Source organism: Notothenia rossii, assembly GCF_949606895.1.
Source record: "Notothenia rossii genome assembly, chromosome: 4".
NCBI lineage: Eukaryota > Metazoa > Chordata > Actinopteri > Perciformes > Nototheniidae > Notothenia > Notothenia rossii.
The window spans coordinates 20,757,921-20,779,727 of NC_136902.1; the positions used below are offsets into that span (position 1 = coordinate 20,757,921).

Genomic DNA, 21,807 nt, shown 5'->3' on the forward strand with positions numbered 1-21,807 from the left:
TACCCTTTTGCCTCTTACTCGCTAAAACTTCAAAGAAGTACAGTTCTATTTCAATGAAATTATGCTTAGACTTACAAGCGTAATCTTTGCAAACAATATGTTATGACGAGCAGACACACATATCCTGTTTTATCTTGTATTTCTCCCACCCTTCGATTCACTGACAGATAACAACATCTCACTCATCGAACACAATCTCTGATCAGAGTCAAGGTGTGGTTTGATCCATGAACCAGGCTGCCATGTGTGATTGAGTTTCACAAGGGTCTCATGGGTACCAGACCCCTTTCCTTGTGGCTACACAGTTTAAACACCCATCCATTACAGACATCCATCCTTCTCGGAAATGAAACTCTTATACCAGACAGGGTTTGAGGTTACACCTCAGCTCCAGCAACAATACCACCTTGATCCCTTCAGACGTTTCACAGTGGTATACATTGTATGACTTAATTGTGCTCCCTCTGAGCCTGTACCTCCCGCGGAGGACATAAGGGATGATATACTGTGTTTTGCACAAGGTTTGTGTGTGTGTGTGTGTGTGTGTGTGTGTGTGTGTGTGTGTGTGTGACTGTGTGTCTGCGTGACGGGTTGTGAGTTTGTTGTGTGTGTGTGTGTGTGTGTGTCTGTGTGACGGGTTGTGAGTTTGTTTTGTGTGTGTGTGTGTGTGTGTGTGTGTGTGTGTGTGTGTGTGTGTGTGTGTGTGTGTGTGTGTGTGTGTGTGTGTGTGTGTGTGTGTGTGTGTGTGTGTGTGTGTGTGTGTGTGTGTGTGTGTGTGTGTGTGTGTGTGTGTGTGTGTGTGTGTGTGTGTGTGTGTGTGTGTGTGTGTGTGTGTGATGGGGTTGTGACTTTGTGAGTAAGGTTGGATGTCTGACTTTCTGTGGGAAGAAAAATCCTTCCAGCAGTAGGACCCAGAGGATTTTAGTAGGAAAGACCAACTGGACCAGCACACCTTTATGTTGTCTGAGGCAGGACAAAGATGTGAAAAAAAGTTGTTGAACACTGTAACAAAAAAGGTCGAGCTTTGAGCCATATCATTGGCTAAGAAGAGTGAGAGAGGAAAATGCAATGGCTCTTGAGGTCAGAGCAAAGGCAGCTATAAATGAATCACAACAGACAGACAACACCTTTACTGACTCCACAGCAGCGCTTGTGCTCATCTCAAAAGGGGCAATATGAGCGCGTCTGTGGCCGTGTACAGGAATATTTACACGGAGGACCGCTTCAAGCAGGCCTATGGCTCCGATGATAGCACGAGTGGAAGTCTGCGGCTCCGGGACAAGCTCGCGGGGAGTTGCAGGTGTTCAAGACGAGCGTGCCTCCACCTGTTGAGCGAGAGAGTTCCCATTTTCAACTGGCTGCCACGATACAGACTGAAGAAATGGATTTTAGGAGATACAATTGGCGGCCTGACGGTCGGTATTCTCCACATTCCGCAAGGTGAGCTAACAGAAAAGCATCTGGATCAAAGTTGATGGCATTAATAATGCACTGTTATAAGTGTTTCATTTTAGAATCATTTAACCAGGATTTTTCAAAAATAAATAACACCCTTACAATGATAACATAACTTAAAATGCTAATAATATGTTAATGATAATCATGAATATAATTAATTTGATGATAAAAAAATAAAATAAAAAAATAATACACGCAATAGTTATTAATATGACTACAATTATTATTGTAAACAACTATCCAAATAATTTGAAGTATTGCAAGGTTATGATAACATTTCTATTAATTAACAGTTTGATGAAAACGATCAAAGTGGAGATACTAAACTTATTATTATTGTCATCTATTATTGTTGTAGCCTACTCATCATGCATGAGCCATATTAGCCTGCATAAAGGTTTAACATTCTTCTTAAAACTCTTTCCTTCCCTAAACAGGCATGGCCTTCGCCTTACTCACATCTGTGGCACCAATATTTGGCCTTTACACCTCCTTCTTCCCTGTGGTCCTCTATATGTTTTTTGGCACAGGTCGTCACGTGTCCACAGGTAAGCCTCATGTCCATATAACATCAGCTGTTTACATCTTAGAGAAGCAATACAACACTTTTTTTTTAACAGGGTTACATTATCTCATGCATTCTTCCTGACCTCAATATCTCAGTTATTATGTTTACACTGTTACTGATGTGATATATTGTTGCTTTCAGGTACCTTTGCTGTGGTGAGTCTGATGACTGGCTCTGTGGTGGAGCAGCTGGTTCCCACTCCTCTGGATATGAACTCCAGTTCCCCTGAAGCAGCTGACTTCGAGGCCCAGAGGATCGGGGTTGCCTCAGCTGTAGCACTTCTCTCAGGAATTATTATGGTAAGAAAGTCACGGTCACAAACTCAAAAAGTAATACAACGGAGATGACAGATCTTTGTATTTGTTGAGACTAGGACTTGATTCCCCAACAGAGCAATAACTACAATCTCTTGTGCCCCAGCTCTGTATGTTTGGTCTTCAGCTGGGCTTCCTCTCCACCTATCTGTCAGAGCCAATTGTTAAGGCTTTCACCAGCGCTGCTGCCTTCCATGTCACAGTGTCACAGATACAAAGCATGCTGGGACTGCGGCTCCCTCGCCACACTGGGACCTTCTCACTCTTTAAAGTAAGCACCGTTTCACTTTGACATCTTAATGGTCTGATCCAACATGTCATTTTTGGAATTTGCTCACTGTGTGTTCAGACTTTAGCGTCAGTGATAGAGAACATGCCTCACACCAACATGGCGGAGCTGCTGATCTCCATGCTGTGTTTGGCTGTTCTGGTGATAGTTAAAGAAATCAACATGCGTTACAGAAAGCGCCTTCGTACACCAATCCCTGTGGAGATCCTTACGGTTAGTCATCTGGATTTTGAATGTTGAGGATTTTCTCTTAACGATGTAATCAGGTTATAATTCATTGTTTTATCTTTCCTTCTCAGGTGATTATTGCTACAGGTGTGGCCTACGCCTTCTCGCTGGATTCTTCTTACAACATTGAGATCGTTGGCCACATCCCAGCTGGGTAATCTTTTCGAAAAAAAGAAAAACAGACATCGTTTTTTTCGGAAATGTCAAGGAATTTGAATTCTTCTATCCTCAGATTCCCAAAGCCACGGATGCCTGCCGTGCACACTTTCCCTGACATCGCTGGAGACACAGTAGCCATCACATTTGTTGGATACGCTGTGTCGGTGTCTCTTGCAATGATTTATGCCGATAAACACGGCTATTCCATACATCCAAACCAGGTATGTGTGAGAATGTCACAGCTATTTGTAGACATGTCATGCTCTCACAAATCTGTTAACTTTTTGTTTTGAACATGTGCTTTATTTCAGGAGCTCCTGGCTCACGGTATCTCCAACACGGTATCCTCTTTCTTCACCTGCTTCCCCAGCTCAGCCACTCTCGCCACCACTAATATACTCGAAAGTGCTGGAGGATACACACAGGTAGGTTACATGATGTACAAATGTTTCTGTCACACTCACAAACCTTTGATCTAATTAAGCGACACATTGCCGTTCAAACGTAAACATACCCGTCACACCAAGAACAACAAAAGGAAACACTCTTTTGCATATTGTTCATCACTCTCAAATTGCAACTTTAAATTAATATATATCGTGATGCTTTAATCACAGCAGAAAAATAAGCATATGTTGTGTGATAAACAGAGAAATGCAAATGTCTGATTCAACATTTTTACATCACAGTTCTGTTATATATGTGAATATCTCTTACATTGATGTACCCCAAAAAACGACATGTTGGGATTTCATAAGCTTGCATCCACTTGAATGTAGTTGAAATTATTTAAAACTTAAAAGTGCATTCACACCCAACTGTTTTAGGATATGCTTGGATGTTAAACTTCTATATTATCAATGCAGAAAATGCTAAAAATAAGAAGCAAATCATGTCAAACTCACAACGATTTCCAGTAAGGATATTTGTCATGTTTGTGTGTTCCTGCAGCTCTCCGGCTTGTTCACAAGTCTGGTTGTCCTGATTGTCCTGCTGCTGATTGGCCCGCTCTTCTACTTCCTACCAAAGGTGTGTTTTTATGTGTGTGTCCGTACAAGAGCGAGAGAAAGAAACAGAAGAAAAGTGAATTTACCTTATCCATTATTTCTCTCCCCAGGCAGTGTTGGCGTGCATCAATGTGACCAGCCTCAGGCAGATGTTCCTGCAGTTCCAGGACTTACCTGAACTGTGGAGAATCAGCAAGATTGACTTGGTGAGGCTTTGGATCAAAACAGCAATATGAGATATACAAGTGTATTCTGCTATACAGTCCCTGTGCATGTGAAACACAAGAGTAAAATACGGATGGTTAATTAGCTCCCTAGCTACCATTAGGTAAACAACTGACCCATAAAGCACAGCTAATTGGCTTTTTTGTAATATCTTCACATATCAGCTCATGTTATCCTGCTCAGCCTGTGGTCATTTACACAACAAAAAAAACGGTGCTTACTTTAGCTAATTTGGAGTAAAATATACTGTTGTTTCAGCAATATATTGTACCTCTTATTTGGTGTTTAAATAAAAAACAACTACTCAAGGCTGAAATTCAAATTGTGAATAATTTAGTTTACTTGTCATTAAGCTGGAGTTGTGTAAACTTGCACAGTTTGTCATGTACATTGTTCATTGTTATATTCCGACATGAAAACACTCTGTTGTTCTGGCTTGTCTAGATGGTGTGGGTGGTTACCTGGCTCTCTGTAGTGGTACTGAACGTAGATCTTGGCCTCGCTATCGGAGTGGTTTTCTCGATGATGACCGTCATCTGCCGCACACAAAGGTACATTTTCCATCCCCTTTGCTGAAAAACTGTGGTGCCTCTGAACTCAAATGAATCACAGAGAAACATTGAATCCATTCATACCTGTCAGGCTGCGTAGATGATATGTTGTATTGAGTTCAATTAAAGTTGATGGCCTATGGTTCTAACAGGGCAGGCTGTTCAGTGCTTGGTCGGGCCAGCAACACAGAAATTTACCGACCTCTGGAGAATCACAACAAGGTGGGAAGACTCTCTTATTGCTTCATACTCGTTTGTTTTTTTATCGCATAGGAGAGCAGCATGTTTAATAAGACTTAGATTTGGGCACATCAAATGTCAAATGTTATTCCAACAAGTGATAATCATATTCTCAGAGGTGATGCCGCCTTTCCAAGAATGAAGTTAAGACGCTCCTGTTTTCTTTTCAGTGCTATGAGGTACCTGGAGTGAAGATCCTGACATACAACGGGCCTATTTACTACGGGAACCGTAGCTTCTTCAGGGAGGAGATGAGCAAGCTGCTGGGCCTGACGCCAGAGAAGATCCGCAGCCGAGAAAAAGCCAGAAAAGCCCTGGAGAAAAGAGAGAGAGATGCCACCGTCAGCACTGTGGTAAAAATACTATTCTATAAAAAAAGAATGAGCTGAGTTAAAAATAAAACAATACTCAGTGAAATAAAATGTAAGTGTCTAATGTTTTTTTTTTTCTCCCTTCATTGTTGTTTAGGAGAGAGGCATTGCAAACACATTGTTTTCTTCAGAAAATGAGTTCTTCAAATCTGGTAAGTAATGAACCATTTTGGATGGAATAAAGGCATCCATAAAGGTTTTTTGACCATGTTGAAAAACACTGTTATATTTAAACATTTCCAGACCTGTTTTCAGACCTGTGTTTCAGAAAATGTCAAGTTTTTCTTTCATTTTCCCTTTTTTTTCTGTAGAAACATCAGAGAGTGACGTTCAGGCAGTGCTAATCGATTGCAGCAGTGTGACATTTGTTGATGTTGCTGGAGCAAGACTTTTTGCACAAGTTAGTACTCTCCCAATGCAACACTGAATGCTTTTTCAATTTATAGGTTTATCTAAATTGTTTGTGCATTGACATAATTAATTGGTTGGGCTCTTTGCAGATGTGTTCTGAATGCCAGAAAGTTGGAGTTCATGTATATCTGTCAAACTGCAATGGTAAGGCCTATGTTTCAGAATTACTTTATTTATTTATTATTATAAACTAGTTCACAGCTTGCACACAGTGAATGATCAATGTTTTCCGTCCCCTCAGAGAGTGTCTTAAAGATCCTAACGTCGAGTGGTCTAATGACCTACATGAACCCTCAACATATTTTTGTCACTGTTCATGATGCAGTGATGTATATTCAACAGCAGAAGGTAAGCTATAATACATCCATTTTTACAAATACACAAAATGTTCATTAAAGTATTAAACAAACGATGCAACTTCTGTTGTCTGTTGCAGGAAAAACCTCCAGAGAACACCACGACTGTTTGGGTATGAGCCAGGAGGAAAGTGATGAGTCATGCTCTGACGAAGGCACACTGCAATAAGACTTCAGCAGGGACTCTGTCTCTCAGCTGCATAGCAATGCTCCACTATTTGATCCATACTTCACTATATTATAAAGAAGCAGTAGCCTGTTTTAGCACTATGTCATGAATAACAATAATTGTAACATTACAGTGTTAACAGTATTATCACGGATACTGGATTCACTCCTGGCACACATTACATTTCTGAGGGCTTTAAAGTATGCAGATACTAGAGACGTACTCATATATTCGGTCCAAAAAAAAGAAGAAATAAACAAATATGTTATTTTTGACTTATTCCTATAGAACTGTATATTGCAGATTGTTTTGTTTTGTCTTTTATTTTCTTATATGCTGGAATATTAGCACAGTGGTATTTATTTAGTTTCTGTTGGTTGTTTGCAATACTGATGAATATAAAGTGCACTGAATAGTTTCTTAAAATACTTTACTTTACTGTGTATTTATATATTTTTGAAATATGTGCTTGACTATGCAACTATGTACAAAAAGATCTCACTGCCTTAAAATGTGTATGTATTTTAACTCCAGAGAGACTGCACACATTTTATTAATTACTTTTGTATTTGTCAAACGTTTTGACAATAAATATATCTTCAAACCTGACCTTTTTGTTGATTTGAATTACATTTAGTATCAGCAAAAATGGCTTGTAGATTTCTACATCACTTGGATACCACATAGCTACTAAGGGCAAATACAATTAAAGGTATAGGTAGTTTGGAATTTGAAGCATGCTGCTGTCAGATTTTGAAAAGAGAAAGAGAGCCGTCTTTGTATTTGGTTAGACCTGTGTGTCTGCACTGAGAAATAATAAAAACTAGAAAATACAGGATTCACAGGAGACTTTTCTTTTTGCCATAGCAGTTGTAAGCTGGGCCACAGGTCATCAGTCCTGCAGAATTCTGGTTTATTTAAAATGCAAGCCATGCTATATATTATTACAAACCTGTTATTCCTTGATATGAAATGTATGGATCTGGTGCATCTACTGCTAAATGAAAATGTGTACAATATATAACAAAGTATGACAAAACATTCTGTAATTAGATGTTTTATCAGGAGATGTAAATGTCATTAGATGAATAGAAATTGATGCCTTACCTCACCACTGTGCTGCCCTCTGCTGTCCCGACAGTTAGAGGTTTCCCCCCCACTGCTCATCATCACAATCCCATTACCTTGACCTGATAAAACTATACGTAGTACGAGTTCAAAACCAGGTTGAAAAAGGAAAAAACTAATTATTTCCTTGCTTGATGTTTGATAGCCAAGTTATTAATTTTTTCCAGTGCATATTTCAAAGAGGCCTCTAGACAGTGTACCCTTTGGGTTTTCCTTTAAAGCTCAAGGAGTGTTTCACTAATTGGCATGAAGTAGTCCACTTCAATTAGAACATGGTACACAAGGCTCTGGCCAAATGTTTACTAAGCCAGATTCCACCGGCAGACCTACTAACGTGCGCACACACAGACACACACATATTCAGAAAGTTGCCATATGAACTCCTCGGGGAAGTTCAGAGATTTGATGACAAAGCTTTGATTTACCTTTGATAAAGTGCTTACAGGTAACATGTAAAGCATGTGTTATGGAAAGGTTAGCTGACCTAGACATACCTAAAGACAAAAAATAAACAAACAAAAAATAAATACAATAAAAAAAACTGTGTCAAATGTACAAAAGGATCAAACTAGAAGTAATATCTGGTATTTCTAATTGATGCAATTTCTACAGAAACAGCAAGCAATTTAATGTACCATAAACCAAGAGTGGTCATATTCATACAATTATACAATCATTACACCTATTACTTCTGCAACTGTCACTCCTAATTATAACAATGATGCTACAATGATAATAATGTTATGTTCCTCTTGACAAAGCAGAGGGTTTTTCAGCTTATTGGGATCTTTCCTGTGATCTTTTGTTTCCATCTTGTGGTGAAACATTGTAATGACAGCTGATGTCTCAGCATGTTCTTTATCCTGGAGGGTCACATGACTTTCTAGAGACATAGTAAGCTGTCACCTAATTAACAAAAACGTAAAGGTTTATTTACTTGTTTTTTTTATTTTTGTTGGAATCAAACACAAGTACAAATCACACGTGGTTGTTAAACCGAACAATATAAATGAGCTGAAAAGGAAACAATGATACAAAACATTAAAGCAAAAACTGCAGGTAGAGCTTTACATCTAATCAAGATTCATCGCTGATGCATTTCAGTCGAAGGCTTTTTCTAAAGCATTAACCGTATTAACCGTAAATACTGTTGTAAACATGAATCACACCATTAGACATCTGTCTTTGGGAAATATATGGTGGAACTTTACTTCCCTAAAAGACTGAGGAGAGAATTGTTGCTCATGGCTTCTATTGAATTACATAGCACATATTTTCTGTTATGGTTGCTGTTTTGTGCTTTGGAAATAAGGACTTTAAGAGCTCATTTAGTTTTTACTTTATAGGTTGTTCAGCAAGTACCCATATTGACTACATTTGTAGAATTGCAATTAACAAACTGAGCAGTAGAAACATTCTTTTTGGTTTAATGGGTGTAGTAGGGTGTAGGGTGTTACCTTTCAGAGAAGTAAGCCAACTACTGTCTTTACATCTGTATTTTTTCCCACTTACAGAGCAACATGCACAAATAAATGATCTGTTACTGTGACACTACAAAAACATAAATACATTATTGACATTTTCCAGCAAGTACCAAAGATTTTGTTTTAAATAAAATACATTCAACACCATCGAGTTAACTCTAGAGTGGAGATTCAAGGGGGGTAAAACATCCGGAAAAAAATGATGATCAGCTAAAGAAATTAGATATCCATTCAAAAGTCTGTGTTCTAGTTACAGACAAGATTGTACACCTTACCCTTACTCCAATTGATTTTAGTGCAAATGAACCATAACTGGTTAAAAAGAAGCCAATATATCAATGCTTATGGATCACTTGAATTCATGAATGCGGCCACAGATTATTTAGATCTATCATCTATCTCTGTGATGAAGGACCAAATAACCATACAAGGAAACCATAACCACTTATTAAACAGTTAAGGTAATTACAGAATGCAAGCTTATCAGATAGGGCTGTGTCTTATAGTAAAGAACCACTGCAAGTCACAGTAACTATGGCAAAAACCACAAAAAAAACACATGATACTTTCAGTGCATTAATAGTTGAGGTTAGTCTGTTAGACCTTCTCTGTCTGTACCATGAGTCGTAATCTGGTCACATAACACAATCTGTCCACACAATCCGTTAAACAGCAAGTGCAAAAGTAATTTTCGGCAGTCTTTACATGAGAATAAAAGATGAATTCACATTATGGCAGCAAAAAGACCAACACTATGGTTTATTTACTGGTCTCACATTTGAACCTGTACTTGAAGTAGAAGACTTCCTGATGAACGTTATTGTCATTACTGGAAGGTGAATAGCGGAATTTATCATAGGTCTTTTGTAATTCTGTTTTAGTCCAGGGTAGCTGGATCTTTGATGCATGGTTGACAATGATGTCACTACACGAGCCAATGTGGAGGGAGCCCAGGCCGTCGATGAAAAACTCTGCAGTGCCAAAAGAAAATGTTGTTTTCAAAAATCCTTTTGTTTCTTTAACATTGTTGCATTCTGAAGTAACTGAACAGTGTTGTACTGCATAGCGAAAATAGCCAAATAAACTGATATGTTAATACATTTGATAGAGAACGTTACTGATATACTCACCCAGATGACCTTGCCGTGCCAGGCGGGGGTTAAAGCCCACCTGCTGCACCTTGTCTGTCCTCCCCATGAAGAAGTTGATGACGGCATCTGCTACCACACAGTTGGGAAATCCTTCTATGACATGGTGGTAGCCTTTTCTGATATGTAAACAGTCGCCCTCCTCTCCGCCCTCTTCCACTGAAATGGTGTGACGGTATGTAGCAGTGTAGCCTGTCGCCTCCCTAACTGATCCAGCCACCTAGTCATACAAAAATGTTGAGATCATTTATCAAAACGTTAAATAAGAACGTATAGATGGACACAATAAGGTCAAACATGCACAATAAGATTATTAAAAAAAACTTGATACAAGGTCTAAAGTTATTTTACATTATTAAGATATTATCTGGAAGAGAACTCACTGCTCCATAGTTTCTCTTGGAATAAAACATTGTACATTTTCCATTTATATAATCTGTTCAATATTAAATATTCCATCTGTCATATATTGATGTGTATATTTTAGGGCCGGGACTTTAACGCGTTAATTAAGATTAATTAATTACACAAAAATTAACGCATTTTAATCGCACTTATTTTTGCACCGCGGAACGTTTCTCACTGGATGAGTTTCAGGGGTACCGATTATACTGGAGCACCAACTAACGTTCATGACTTCAGACAACAACAAACCACAGTGAACAATAGTCAAACTTGAACGAACAAGCTGATGAGACCGCTTTGGTTGGCCCCGTGGATGGGACATTTTGTTTTAAAAAACGGACGGATGGAAGCGTCGATAAGAGCACGGTTGTTTGCAAATTATGCAAAAATGAATTTGCATATCACCGCAGCACATCAAGCCTCAAGTAAGCTTCAATGCAAAACCTATAGCAGCTAGCGTGGAAGCTAGCGTGGACGTTAGCCCGACTCGGAGTACAAGGAACCACACCCAATTCGCGTTGATCAAACAGTGGCCTATGCAACAGAGAGATTTTATTTTTCATCAGGATATTGGAAGAATAGGAGGGATTGAGGTCAATCACTGGCACTTTTTAATTTTATTTTAAATGGTACAGTACACTTTATGTTGAACTATTTATTATGTTGTTGGTGCAACTGGCACTTTATGTTGAACTGTTTATTGTTTTGGCCAAGGTTATTGAGAGAGTTGGACTGAAATGTATTAGATTTTTTAAATCAACTGTTGGTAAATCAACAAAGTCTGTTATGGCCTCTGAAGCAACAGAGAGATGTTTTCTAATAGTCAGGGTTTCCAATGTTCTGAATGTACTTGAAAGTATTGTGTTTTTCCTTAAAAAACAAAGTGTTATAGTTTACAGAAGGTCTACCTACCTATAGGCTTCCTGAATCTCTGAAATGTACTATATTCCTAAATATGCTATTGCTACACTTTATGGCAAAAATTGCACTTTTCTGTAGGTCTTTGTTAAGTACCATCTTGAAAAAAATAAACAATGTTTTGTTGCTTAAGCTTATGTATTCAGTCATCATTCAATGGTATACTAAAATCCATGTGAAAAAAATTGCTTCTCACTTTTCTCAGGTCAAATATTTATATGTGATTAAAAATGCGATTAATTGCGATTAATTAATTACAAAGCCTGTAATTAATTAGATTAATTTTTTTAATCGAGTCCCGGCCCTAGTATATTTATGTATATATAATACCTTGTTAAATTCAACATGTATATTTCCTACTTTCTAATCTTTATTTTACAATGCTATGTCTTTTTATGCTGCTGCAACGCAAACATTTCCCAAATTGGGATCAATAAAGTACTATCTTATCTTATCTTATTAAACAGAGGGAATTAGGAAATATCCTTACTTGTCAGGCTATAATCAGAATTTTCCCCTAAAGATGATTTGATTTTCAAAATAGTCTGTTTTTATTTTTCTGTTAATAGACTTATTGGTACGACGACTATTGTTTCTTCTCTATAAACCAAGCATGTAATGCCTGCTATTCTTATGACTACATGTTGTAATGTAAGAACTGGTCTATGCAGAGTTGTGAACAATTCTGTGCAGACAGGATGAAGTGAGATAAGGTGTCAGGGCTGAATAACTGTGATAAATGTGTCATACACATTCTAATGTCTCACCAGATCCAGAGTGGTCTTTTCTAAGATGTCCACCATCTGCTCCAGCTTGGTGTTTGTGGTGAAGAAGAAGTCGTCATCCACCCAGAGCACATACTTGGTTGTCACTTGAGACACTGCAAGGTTTCTGCCCGCAAACCAGCCCTGTACACAATAAATGAAGTCCGATCAGCATATTAACCCTGCTCTGCTGATTAATCACAATGATCATTCGTAGACACATAGCAACCATTCTCTACCTTTCCAAATGGCATGATGTAATGGTCAATGTGAGGCCCGGTCACTGGCTGAGGGTGTTCATTATCATCTGCTATCACTATGGTGACGGTGGGATAATATTTGCGTATGCTGTCAATAAGCTCTTTTAATTTGTCATAGCGTAGAAAGGTCTTGGTGGCGATGGTTACGAGAGCACTAATATTGTATTCTGAGTAGAAACAAGAAAAAAGGTTTAAAAATAACACTGAAGTGCCTTTTATACAATGTGCTTCTAATCAAATTGTTAATAATATAACTGCTAACAAACCTTTTTGATATCCAGTGTTGTAAAGTATAGGTATAGTTCCATGTCCAACTTTAATCGTGAAAAATGACTGGTGACCATCAGTGGCAAAATGAACTGCAGAACAAATATTGACAAAGAGATAAAGCAGAGCATATTTATATTTATAGAAACATTACCACTGAGCAGTAGGAAGAAAGTTTGAATAACTAAAGATTATTTGTATTTTTTACATGGTAATTTACCTGTATCTGCTGTCTTGGGATGGAAAACAGTGTTTGTGTATGTGACAAACTGCAGCTGCCTGTTCAGAGCAGGGAGATGAGAACTAGACAGTATCATGTGCTTTTCTCCCACTCCTTTAACAGAGACCTCGACCACTGTGGCAGCGACATCAAAAACTCCCAGTGTAGCTGTCAAATATACCTGTTACACCAATTGCATGGTTTTGGGGAATAGAATAAACACAATTTTTTAACATTTAGACCAAAAACCGATGCTATATCAGCCATAGTGAAAAAATAAATGAAGCAATTACTCTATGGTTTGATCCTTTTTCTTCTTTAAGACCCAGACCTAAGGAAAAAAAAAAAAAAATAACTACAGGGGATATCAGATGGGATGATGGTGAAGCGTTTAACTCAGACACTTAAATAATAAATAAAAGCACCAAAATGAAAGGAAACAACATAATGGTCAAACTGTGTTATCATGTGCAGTGTCAATCTGGATATGCTGTTACCAGGAATGATGATGGTTTTGAGGGGGCGCACCTCCACGCCCTGTGTAGGATACTGGAGAGGACTGTTGGCTTCAGCTACAATAAGAACATCTGCGGGAGTGTAGGACCTGTACAAACAGAACATATTAGAGAAGTACCTGCATTGCTTCAACACTGTCAAACTGTCAAAAAAAGTCCAGTCCTATTTATTTACTTTGGGTCACCTAATAATAATAATAATAATAATAATAATAATAATAATTAAAACTGCGGTCGCACTTGTGCGCGCAGTGATGAGCGGGCCCTCGCGTCCGTGCGCCTGTCGGGGAGGGCGGCCGGTCGTCCCGGCGTCAAGCAGACACGCGCGAGTCCTCGGAAATGAGCCGTTTGTCATTTCTCTAATTTCGCGTCCCAGACTCCCAGGTCCTCTGGCAGCAACCCGGAAACGGATGTCGGCGCGCGGTCATTTCTCTGAAGGCTCGTCGAGGATCGATTATCGAGGAGGCTGTCTGGATGAGCCGTGACCGAGGATACACTGATTTAGAGGAGAGAGGAGTGTCTCTGGAGGAGCTATAACCGAGGGTACGCTGAAGTATTCTCCGGAGACGATTTCAGCCAACAGTGATGTTTAAAAGAGGCGTGACGCATGGCTGGATGTCAACGAAGCACAGCTCTGCAAACTGTTCCCGTTGTGATTATAAGTTATTCAAGATGATCAAATGTGCATCAGACTTTCTGCCCTTTACCGTTTGTTTGTTTGTTTGTTTGTTTGTTTACTCACTAATCACATCTCCCCTGGATGTTAGGTTATGCTTTCATTGTGAGGCGATGTTTACAGTGAGAACAGCTGCTGAGGTCAGTGCAGAAAGCAGAACAGTGTGTATAATATATATCGCTCAATAATATATGTAACAGGCCTACATTTCACACTTTATTTGTAGGCATTAGGAGATATCTACAAATAAAATAAACTGTAGATATTTTTCATGAAACCATATAGTGCTTCACATAATAAAATATACAAGGGCTGTAGCCTGATATTTATTTATGCTTTAGGAGCGGTTTGTGTTTGTTGTACTGTGTGTGTGTGTGTGTGTGTGTGTGTGTGTGTGTGTGTGTGTGTGTGTGTGTGTGTGTGTGTGTGTGTGTGTGTGTGTGTGTGTGTGTGTGTGTGTGTGTGTGTGTGTGTGTGTGTGTGTGAGATTTGAAGGTGCAGGCAGACAGGCGGGTCTCGGTAGCTTACTCCAGCTCTGTCTTTGCATGAGCTGGAGCTGACACCACCCCCCCCCCCCCCCCCTGCAAAGGAGGGGGCGAGGCACAAGCGTCATGTTACTATGCTGTTGCCATGCTGTTGCTATGCTGTTGCCATGCCACTGCAACCTTTCATTCCCCTGATAGGTGGAGAGTTGACCATACAGGTGGAGTGCACCTCTGTGACATCATAGAGGTGCAAATCAGAATCTGCATGTATCAAATCCGTAGCAGCCCTGTTTTTAGGTCCCCTTTAAGGTAGTATGTGACATATAAATGGTAAAAAATGGTACATTCTCCATTAGCTTACGAGCTCCATTTTCAAGCGATCGACTATTCCTTCGCAATGTTGCATCACATTGGATATCCGCTTAAGTTGCCCTAGATTGGAATTTTTCCGATCATTTCCCTATGACGAATTAGCACAAATGTGCTTAAAATGCATGAAAAACGCCCATTTCTCAAAATGGCCAGCTTTCTGGGGGGCGGGCTAATGAAAAGCAATTTGAAATATGTGTGCAATCATAATAGCAATATGTATACAGCGTTTTGTGAATATCGGAAAAACTATATGCAAACAGTTTGGAGCAATTTGCGACATGTAAATCGTCAAAAATTGTGTATTCGCTGTTAGCTTACGACCTCCACGGGTGATTTTTCAAAAATGTGCTCCACAATTAAGTATCATATTGGATATGGGCTGAACTTGTCCTGGATTGGAATTTTTTTGATCATTCCCCTAGGAAGAGTTGGCAAGAATGTGCTTAAAATGGCTGAAAAACGCAAATTTTTCTAAATGGCCGACTTCCTGGGGGGCGGGGCTAATGGAAGGCAAATTGAAATATGTGTGCAATCATAATAGCAATGTATATACAGCGTTTCGTGAATGTCGGAAAAACTATATGCGAGCAGTTTGGAGCAATTTGCGCCATGTAAATAGTCAACTATTGTGTATTCGCTGTTAGCTTACGACCTCCACGAGTGATTTTTCCAAAATGTGCTCCGCAATTAAGTATCATATTGGATAGGGGCTGAACTTGTCCTGCATTGGAATTTTTCCGATCATTCCCCGAGGAGGAGTTCGCAAGAATGTGCTTAAAATGCATGAAAAACGCACATTTTTCAAAATGGCCGACTTTCTGGGGGGCGGGGCTAATGGAAAGCGATTTGAAATATGTGTGCAATCATAATAGTAATGTAGATATAGCGTTTCGTGAATATTGGAACAACTGTATTTGAGTAATTTGGAGTAGTTTGGAGTCATTTGCGACATGTAAATCATCAAAAATGGTTTATTCGCTGTTAGCTTACGACCTCCAGGATTGAGCTATCAAAAATGTTCTTCTCAATTTGGCATCATATTGGATAGGGGCTGAACGTGTCCTGGACTGGAATTTTTCCGATCATTCCCCTAGGAGGAGTTCGCAAGAATGTGCTTAAAATGGCTGAAAAACGCACATATTTCAAAATGGCCGACTTCCTGGGGGGCGAGGCTAATGGAATCTATTTACAAATATGTCCGCAATTCCATGAGGAATGTCTGTGCCAACATCCGTGAAGTTCTGAGAAACTATATGTGACTACCACACAATAGGGGGCGCTAGTGAGCAGTTTCTTTGAAAAATTACTTTTTTTTTACATTCTCGAAAAAGTCATGGGCTCTGACGTGTGTCCCAAGTTTTGCGTCCGAAGCTCATTTTATGCTATCGCAATTTAAAAAAAATGTATAGGCCACGCCCACATTCTGAATTTTTTGCGACACTTTAAATCTGAGTTTGTAGTCACCCTGAGAGTATGTCTAAAAATAGATAAAAATAATTAGTCCATCCGCTCTTGAGTTATAAATTGGTGGTGTTTTTGGCGCCCCCTATAGTCCAAAATGAAAATGCTTTGGTATGCCTATTCCCCAAGACAGTCTGAACCTATCTACCAAAATATGTGTTGTTTGAATACATTGTTGATGAGTTATGAGCATTTCTTTCTAACCCCCGCCTTTTTGCGAGTACGTTTTGATTGACGGCGGCAACATTTATCGTCCTAACATGCTCATTTTCTACGGTAATGTGTCTGACCCTCCACCAATGCTGGATATGAAGTTTGGTGTTGAAAAACTGAAAATTGAAATTTAAGTGAATATTTAACTGTTTTGAACATTATGCTAATTTAGAAGAACAAAAATGTAGGCGGAGCTTAGGGTTCCGAGAGGATTGTTTGTAGAGCAGGTCCACCCGGATATTTGTGCAAAATGTCAGGTCATTCGGAGTTACGGTGCGACTTTGTACATTTATTCTGAAATGGGATTTTGATAGGTGGCGCTATTCAGCACGTTGGAATATTTTAACCCATTGACTCCAGAATGTTGCAATTTTTATGGGTCCTGGCATCCGTGCAAAATTATACAACTTTGTCAGCATCCTAAAGGCCTCAAAAACAGGAAAGATGGTGGCTAAAAATAATAATAATAATAATTCCACCAATAACAATAGGTTTCCTCGCACTTCCTGCTAGGACGCCGTCGGGTCTTAGCACATCCGTGCTCTGGCCCTAATAATGGGTTTCATTCGTAACGCACTTCATATTTGAAGACAAATCCCGAAGTGCTACAAGCAGTGAGCATGGAACAATATAAAACAGCACGCAACACGGTAGAATGAATAGTAAAAAAAGCATCAAAAACAAACAATTAAAAGAATAAATAAATAAAAGGTCGAGGAAAAGGCTCTATTGAATAGATGGGTTTTGAGGCCTTTTTACGGAGCTTGGTCCTGGGGGGTTTGAGGAGGTTGGATTTGCTGGAACGGGAGGTACCTAATGTATGCCAGTAATTACACATTTAATTTGACCACACTTTGCACAAAGAGAAACCATGTTTGGAACATTATTCTATTTGTTTGGATGTACTACATCAAAATCTCATACGTTAAAGTGCTGAAATCCAGTGGCCTTTCAGAGGTGCGTTTTGCAATACTGGAGAGTAAGGGTGTGGCATTACCCTTTTGTTAGGGCTTGAGAAAGGTAGAAAGACAAGATAAACCAGAAAAGGCTTTCAGGATTAAGTTACTATGTCTTCATTAAACAAGCCCCATGCATTAAAATACATTCATCTGAAAAAAGAGAAGAGATCGTTTACGCCAGATTTAGAAATTAGCTCATTTTCATTTGCAGTCCCTGGGCAGCACACATTATAGTCATCAACACTTTGCTATCTTTGTAGTCTTCTGCTTTAACAGAGCAACGTGATGTTTTATATTGAGTCACTCTTTTAAGTGATACTCACACACTACCGGTAAGCATTGCCACACCTTATTTCATGTGAATGTAGCCTGATGTATCTAATACTATCTGCTATCTGAAATTTGGAAATCTAATTAAAAGCTGACAGTAACTGGTTACTTAAGTGCATTCAGGATCCTCATATCTTTTTGTAAAAATCTAATGATTACACCTTGTGGGTCAATTGGGCTATCCTTATCTTGAAAAAGTAAAGTCGTTTTCATCTTTTTAATAGAAAAATGTATACTATAGCTGTCTAACATGTAAAGTAATAGCACAAGGATGTGTTCACTGGCAGTCCGACAGTAGGTGTTATCATGTAAAGTTTACCTCTTTAGGAACCTGCTGTACTCCTTAGCCCTGAGACTCTTCACACCCTCGGGGTCAGGATGGGATGCTAAGAACGCCTCATCAAACTTGTGGGCCCTAACGCTTGGGAACAGCAGATTGGAAAACGGCAGGCGAAAGCTCTCTTTATCGGCCAGACACATACATGTATTCTGAGCCAAATTACTGTAAAAACAAGGGAAGTTAGATGTTAGCAAAAAAGGAGATTTCAACAGGAGAATGAACACATGCTCTGACTAATAACTCACCCTGCCACATCTTCCTTTATATTGTAGGCAATGTCATGATAGTCACCAATGGTGTCTCGAGTTTTCTCTTCGATTAGTTTCTTCAGAAGACCCCCCTGTCTTGGCTGTATGTCAACTGCTGAGCCGGTCCCAGGGCTCCAAGCATGAAACAGGGCTAGCAAGAGTCCACCTAGCAAAATCAGCACCAGACACTTCTTAAAGGAGGCACCCATCTAGATGGAAGTTTAAAGAAAATGCCAAAAATTACAAATGTAGGCCACACAGGGTAAGGAAAACAAAAGTGGCAGTTAAGAGACGGATGTCCTGTGTTTTACACGGGAATACATGTCTGTATTGTTTTTTTATTTGACAGGAGCCTCAATTTTCAGGCTTTAAAAGCTGTCCGAAAATGTATATAAAATCATTAAACTTGCTGAGGTTACGGGCTTGTTTAAAGCTAGCTGGATTGTGTTGTACAATATTAGACCTTACTCTGAACACCACTAGACTATAACCTTTGAAATTATGAGTATTAACTTCATTTCTGTTGTCATGTCTAAAACTGTAAACTGAACTTAAACTTGTAACCAAATTTGCACTAAAGAGCTGCTCTACTTTGCACAGGAAGGTAAAGCCACAGAAAGGAAGTTTCACTGAGGTGTAACTGATTTGTGCGCTTCTGTTCACTATTTAGCACTAAACAGGAACATCTCTTCCGCTCTGTCCTCTTTTCAGTTCCCTATTGTTTTTTGATAGCACTTAAACTGTGTTATAAAATAGCTGAATTTGAATATAGTTGTTCTGCTATACATATCGTTATTCTCTTTTCAGATGACACAATCACAATGACATAGTAATTGAATTCTGGTTTCGTGAATACTACATGTTAACCATGCAGGCAGCAAGTTGCTGTACTGCTGTGTTAAAATTCTGGTTTTGACAAATTAAAAAAATAAGCTAGATAAGGAAAACACTTACAATACTTAACTACGAAACAGACACTAACCCTCACTCGGCTGACTTATGTAATTGTCTTGAAAAAGCTCAGCTTTCCCAGTACACACTAAAACTTTATGCTGACAATTTATCTACTGTGGAGGCAATATGGAACTAAAGAAGGCAGCTCCAGGCAGTAGTGAGGCTGAAACTGAGAGGAAACAAAGTGTGTTGACATCTTTGAATGTGGACGCACATTGGGGCTAATCCTCCTCGAGGGGCAAGGTGCACTCTCTCGCAAAATGGAGCGCTCCAAGCTATTATCAAGAAGATGATCTATTGTCTGGGTGAGGAAAAGTCTCACAGCGAATTTGGTCAGAGGACAGCACCAGAGAGTCAGATTGTAGAGGCCGACACTCTGAGGAGATTTTACTCTGCAATGTTCTGTTGATTTACGTCATGGTGCAAGGTTTTATCCTAACAGATGTGCAGAAGGTTCTTTGAATCACAGTATTTGCCTGTTAGGCTCAGTGCTTCAACCTTGTTTTTCAAACGAAGGGTGTTTTTTTAGGCTTTACCCTTGCCAGTTATTTTAGAGTTTGTTTCCGAAGTGACTGTTACCATATTGCTTCCCTTAAAGATTGGGCATGGTCTAATAGCTAGCAGCACAGGTGGGAGCACAAGTACTCAGATCTTGTACTTAAGTACAAGTAAAAATAAGTGTAAGAATACTCTGTTACAAGTAAAAGTCGTGTTTTCAAAATTTGACTCAGGTAAAAGTACAAAAGTATTCACATCTAAATATACTTAAAGTACCAAAAGCAAACATACTCATTATGCAGATCAGCCCATTTCAGAATAATACATATAATAAGTTTTGATTATAATTATTGATGTATTCTTCATATATTTGTCAAGCTGGTTGAGCTGGAACTAACTTCAATTACTGTGGGGTAGCATGTGAAGTTAATCCAGGTGTATCTAAAGTATTTCTTAAGTGTAGATCATATTGTTTATAATTTATTTATATCTGCAAAGTAACTAAATATACTACATAAATGTAAAAGTAAAATATTGACCTCTAAATTGTAGTGGTACCTCAAAAATGTACTTAGTTACTTATCACCACTGGCTAGAAATTCTGACTGCTTTGCTGTTTCACTATGCTTCACAGTTGTTCATTATGTCAACAATTGTCATGATAAAAGTATTATCAAAGTTAGGCCACTGGGTCTGGATTCAATTGAGCTGAAACCTCCATTAGTTTAAATATTCTCTCATTAAAACAAGTTATCACATGTATTGTGACAGCATAAACTAAAATATAATCTAGTATACGGAACTGAAGCCTGCAGCAAACATCTAAAGAGCAACGCTTATTAGTTCTCCAGGCTGAATACAATATCTCACAGGGTTTGTTTGTCGTGTTCATTAAGAATATTTTTCAAAACAGATTGGTAACTACACAACTGAATTCATGGTTGTGTAAACAATTTAGCCTAACAAGAAAAAATAACATGTCTAACTAGTTCTTAAAGTCCTTGTCTAACTAGTTCTTAAAGTCCTTGTCTAACTTTCTGTATACATTCATTCAACCCCACACTTAAATGTATAATTTAAAACATATTATTCTAAAACACAATTTTCAAGAACATTAGGAAAAAGGAAATACAAACCGTATCTCAATGAAATATGTTAAGCAGGTCCAACATTTATTGTTTACATCCAAGTAGACAAAAGAACATGAAAAATATAAATTAACATACTTCTTACTGTTGTCGTTTCTGTAGGATAAATCCTTCCTGGACACCTGTGTTAAAATGTGACAAACTGTCAGCGATCTTTCCTGTGTGCCCGGACAGGCGTGTTTTTGAGTTGTGGACTTTAGTCGCTGCTTCGATCGGAGCCACTCCTTTACAAAGAGCGCACAAGTCAACAGCGTCACCACAAAGCGAACCATTGAGAACTTGACTTTACATTGGAGATAAAGATTCCAAGTTTTTCAAGTTTGACCCGGCCGCAAGTGAAGCCTTATTTCCCCAATCAAATAGTAGGCTATCATAGACTCTAGCACTGCAGTGTAGTTAGCGCCTGAATGCTGAAGCAGCATCACATGCCAACATGCGTCCTGGCTCTCAGTTAGTTTGAAAGCCATGGAGGCCCAATAAGTGCAACTCAAAAAGTAATGGGGAAACGTAAAACCTTGAGGGCAGATTCACATAAAGTGCTTTTTTTATTATTTAAATGATAGCCTACATCTTGTCGTAGTTAATTTTTTCAAATTCAACATTTTTAAACACATTTACTCTCTATTTGTAATAGGCAAGAAGGAGTATGTAACATAAATATTTAAATA

The 21,807-nt window shown here is 38.8% G+C and overlaps 2 protein-coding genes across 3 annotated transcripts; one reads left to right on the forward strand and one right to left on the reverse strand.

Annotated features, from left to right (window-relative positions):
* Window positions 1-1,019: 1,019 nt before the first annotated feature.
* On the forward strand, window positions 1,020-6,955 carry slc26a10 (solute carrier family 26 member 10). The gene is made up of 18 exons (XM_079678757.1): window positions 1,020-1,440; window positions 1,896-2,006; window positions 2,168-2,325; window positions 2,447-2,611; window positions 2,690-2,842; window positions 2,929-3,011; window positions 3,090-3,237; window positions 3,328-3,441; window positions 3,968-4,045; window positions 4,134-4,229; window positions 4,693-4,799; window positions 4,952-5,021; window positions 5,210-5,392; window positions 5,508-5,562; window positions 5,722-5,810; window positions 5,911-5,965; window positions 6,063-6,169; window positions 6,258-6,955. The coding sequence occupies exons 1-18, from the start codon at window positions 1,176-1,178 to the stop codon at window positions 6,294-6,296; spliced, it is 2,076 nt and encodes a 691-aa protein (XP_079534883.1). The 5' UTR covers window positions 1,020-1,175; the 3' UTR covers window positions 6,297-6,955.
* A 1,447-nt stretch (window positions 6,956-8,402) lies between these two features.
* Window positions 8,403-21,377, reverse strand: b4galnt1a (beta-1,4-N-acetyl-galactosaminyl transferase 1a). Of its 2 annotated transcripts, none has more exons than XM_079675785.1 (11): window positions 21,218-21,377; window positions 18,537-18,748; window positions 18,271-18,453; window positions 13,438-13,544; window positions 13,234-13,271; window positions 12,941-13,121; window positions 12,720-12,812; window positions 12,433-12,620; window positions 12,197-12,337; window positions 10,089-10,326; window positions 8,403-9,929 (listed from the first exon to the last, which is right to left on the reverse strand). In XM_079675785.1, exons 2-11 carry the CDS (start codon window positions 18,746-18,748, stop codon window positions 9,718-9,720), a joined length of 1,593 nt encoding a protein of 530 aa, XP_079531911.1. In that variant the 5' UTR covers window positions 21,218-21,377; the 3' UTR covers window positions 8,403-9,717. The 2 variants fall into 2 exon arrangements, with proteins under 2 accessions (XP_079531911.1, XP_079531912.1); XM_079675786.1 differs by having other exon boundaries at window positions 21,225-21,327.
* Between the last annotated feature and the right edge of the window lie 430 nt (window positions 21,378-21,807).